Genomic DNA, 4024 nt, shown 5'->3' on the forward strand with positions numbered 1-4024 from the left:
TTTAATTTTATTTACGAACGTTTTTATTAGTAATAAATATACGTAACAAATTAACAAATTACAAATTAACTTACGAAACGAACTTCTATATTTGTATATTTTTAATACGTATATTAGGGGGTTCCCCCCCTAGTCAATACCTCGCTCTTTAAGCTAAAGTTCGAATTTTGTTCCAATTCCTTAAAAATGACCCCTTAAACACAAAGGCCTTTATTTAGAATAGATAGCTCTTACGAAAGTACTAAAAAATCTTTGGCTTAAAGAGCGAGGTATTGACTAGGGGGTAAACCCAATCATATAAGTAATATTTTCTGTTCATTTTAAGTTTTGATGTTGCTCCTTACTTTCAGTTGAAAAACTTCCGATGAAAACTTCCTTCATGGAAAGATCCTCCCACATAACCCCCAACCCCCCCCCCACTACCAGAAAAAATCCCCCTGAAAACGTCTGTATACTTCCCAATAACCAATCTACAGACCAGACACATACACAGAGACGACACACAGAGAAGACATACACACAGCGACGACATACACACAGACACGACACACACAGAGACGACGCACAAACAGAGATGACAAAAACACAAAGACGACAAACACACAGAGACGACACACACACAGAGACAACACAAAACAGAGACGACACACATACACACAGAGACAACCCACACATACAGACGACACACACAGAGACGGCACACACACAAAGACGACACACTTACTTACTTTTTACTTTACTTTCGGCGGGAACCAGACGATGAGCTGTCCTGCCTGGCAGCAAAGGATTTTGAGATGACTTCCGACGACCACTTGGACCTGTCGGCTGCAGCTTCTCCGGCGATCTTCAGCCAGTCTTTGTCCCATCTCCGACCGTGTCTCCTGAATCCTCCCCACGATTCCAGAGCCTCCTTGAATTTTTGCCGCAGGTCCTTCTTTTTTCCTCCTGGTTTACGTTTCCAGGAGGGGGCTGGTTCACAGACAAGGACGTCTCGACATATCGTGCCTTCGGGACGGCGCAATGTGTGGCCGAGGAGTTTCAGGCGACGTCTTTTAATGATAAGCGATAGCTCTTCTGATTGGCCACAGCGACTCCTTACTTCACTATTGGAAATCCTGTCCCATCTCTTAATGCGGAGGATGTAGCGAAGGCAGCGGTGGTCGAACACATCCAAAGTTCTCGCATCTTCAGTCTTGATCGGCCATGTCTCGCAAGCATACAGTAGTACTGCTCGAACAGTTGCACCATAGATTCTAACTTTTGTTTTGGTTGAGATCTCCCGTCTGGTCCATAATGCTTTTTTCAGACTAGTAAACACTCCCCAGGCTTTTGCTATGCGGGCAGAGATATCCCTTTCAGCTCCGCCATCTGGTATTATGATAGAGCCAAGATACTTGAATTCCTCAACGCTTTCTATTGGCTCACCGTCGAGGGTAACTTGGCAAGGAGCAGGTTGGTTGAGAGCCAGTACTTTAGTCTTTGCACCGCTGATGGCCAGTCCGATGCGCTTTGAGACCTCATAGGTATCGTCGATCATGCCTTGTAAGCTGTCGGCGGTAGTTTCCAGCTCAACAACGTCGTCTGCGAAGTCCAGATCTGTCAGGGGCTGGAGGAAACCAGCTATTTGTCCAAAGACTATTCCGTTGTGGTTTTTCATTGCATTATACATGATCCAGTCTATTGCGTAGTTGAATAATATAGGCGAAAGGGGGCATCCCTGCTTTACCCCAAACGCCACTGGAAACTTAGGGGTGTCATTGCCGGAGACACGGACGCAAGTCTCAGTGTCCTTATACGCACTTCGGAGTATCTCAATGATCTCCTGTGGCGCACCGTCTTCAGCCATAATTCTCCATAGCTCCTCTCTGATGAGAGAGTCGAAGGCAGCTGCAAAGTCAAGAAAGGCGATGAGAAGGGGTAGATGAAACCTGCTGTACTGCTGAAGGATGAGACGAATCGTCAATATCTGTTCTGGACAGCCTCTGCCTGGTTTGAAGCCTGCTTGTTCAGGACGGGTTAACTTGTCACGTGCGTCTTTAAATCGATTCAGAAGAATGACGGAGAAGATCTTCATGGCATGGTCGATCAGGGAGATACCACTATAGTTTCCGCAAATGACCTTATCTCCTTTTTTGTATAGCGGAATGAGGACTGATACTTTCCAGTCTTTTGGGAAGGTCTTTGTTGTCCACACCTGGACAAACAGGTCGGTTAGGTGGCATAGTAGAGTTGGTGAGGACTTGAACATTTCAGAAGGGATCCCATCCTCTCCAGGAGTTTTATTGTTTTTCATGCACTTCAGCGCTTTTTGTACGTCCGCAATACTTGGCGGATCGAGGTTTACTGCGTAGGGTTCTCTAGCAGCACTCGAGAAGGCAGGTAGATCACACGGGGGTTTGACAGGGTTCAGTAGCTCAGAAAAATGCTCTCGCCAGCGTTCCATGCGTCCTTCTTCTGGTCGGATGAGTTTTCCGGACTTATCTTTCAGTGTGTCAACCGTTACAGTAGCTTTTCCAGTCGCTTCTTTTAGTAGTTTTAACATTTTCCTGCTGTTGTGGCTCCTGGACGCTTGTTCCAACTCATTCGCCAGATTTGACCAGTACTGTTCTCTGTCCTGTTTCAGTGACTGTTTAACTGCTTTGCGGGCTACTTTTAAGGGTTCTTTTGCACCTCCCACGAGGGGTCGCTTCTTCTCAACTAGTTCTATGGTGTGGTCAGAGATCCAGGCTCGCTGTTTTCATTTTGTTTGGCCAAGCACCTCCTCAGCCACGTCCTGTGTCGCAATTTTTATCTGCGCCCATTCTTCATCGACGAGTGAGAGACGATTCAAGGCTTCGAACCGGTTGCTTAGCTATAACTCGAAGTCGGCTTTGATTTCTGGGCATCTTAGGTTCGAAACATCGAAGCGCTTCCCTGCCTTCTGTCACTTCTGTCTACTAAGGCAGTGACGGACTTTGCAAGTGATGAGATAGTGGTCAGATCCATCTATAGATCCTGTGTTTGCTCCTTTGCATACCCGGGTACCTGTGCAGGAGCTCCTCCATTTTCTGCTGACTAAGATGTGGTTAATCTGGGCTGTTGTTACGCCGTCGTTCGAATACCATGTAACGAGGTTGAGTCTCTTGTGCTCAAAGAGAGTGTTTGTGACGCATAGGTTGTTGTATCTGGCTAGCTGTAAGAGCCTTTCTCCCTTGATGCATCTGTCACCAACGGTGTGGCGGCGAATAACTGCTGCTGTGTCGGGGTCTACTCTGCCAAGCTGGGCGTTCCAGTCTCCAGCTACAAAGAGTATGTCACGCCTTAGTGTCTTGTCGATGATTCTTTGTAGGTCATAATAAAAGGCATCTTTGACCGCGTCACTACTGTCCCTTATCGGAGCGTACACGGCGATTATGGTTATGTGGCTAATGTGGCCTCTCAGTCTGATCATGGCGATCCTTGGTGACACTGGCTCCCAAGAAGTGACGCATGATGCAGTAGGACCGTCTATTAAGAACCCAACTCCTTGCTGGCCGGAACCATCATTGGGACCCGAGTTTTACAACTGGAATGAGTCCGATTCGGAAATGGTCAACTTTTTGGACAGAACATCATTAAGTCTTGTTTCTGACAGACAACAAACGTTGATTTTATACTTTTGCAGCTCCCTTGCAAGGAGCAGTTGCGTGGATTCCAGCTTGCAGCTGCGAACATTCCACGCGCCAATATTCAGATGTTTTCTTGATGGTTTTCTTGATCGGGCGGCTTGCATACTTGTCGGGCCAGGCACCACCCTGACCTGGTCCGCGTCGGCTACCGCGAACGCCGTAATAGTAGTATCTCTCTGCATTTGATCTTCAATATCCATTGGTGTTTCATAGGAATTTACTTGACCAAAGGCTCCCCAGACCCTTGGCACCCCGTTGCGTTAGCCATTCTATTTGTCGGACTAGGCTACTAATAGAATGTTACACCACTCCACCGCTGTGAGGTGCAACTTAGGGCTCTCCTCCCGGCTCACTAGGGACGGGGGCGTGAATCCTCG

The 4024-nt window shown here is 47.2% G+C and overlaps 1 protein-coding gene across 1 annotated transcript; it reads right to left on the bottom strand.

The window, feature by feature from the left end:
• Positions 1 to 2923: 2923 nt before the first annotated feature.
• LOC148950406 (protein CFDP2-like) lies at positions 2924 to 3430 on the bottom strand. The gene has a single exon (XM_089091861.1). The coding sequence runs from the start codon at positions 3428 to 3430 to the stop codon at positions 2924 to 2926; it is 507 nt and encodes a 168-aa protein (XP_088947987.1).
• Positions 3431 to 4024: the final 594 nt, after the last annotated feature.

This window comes from Artemia sp. Qi Xiang Cuo, chromosome 7 (assembly GCF_049724085.1).
Source record: "Artemia sp. Qi Xiang Cuo chromosome 7, ASM4972408v1, whole genome shotgun sequence".
In the NCBI taxonomy this organism is placed as follows: Eukaryota; Metazoa; Arthropoda; class Branchiopoda; order Anostraca; family Artemiidae; genus Artemia; species Artemia sp. Qi Xiang Cuo.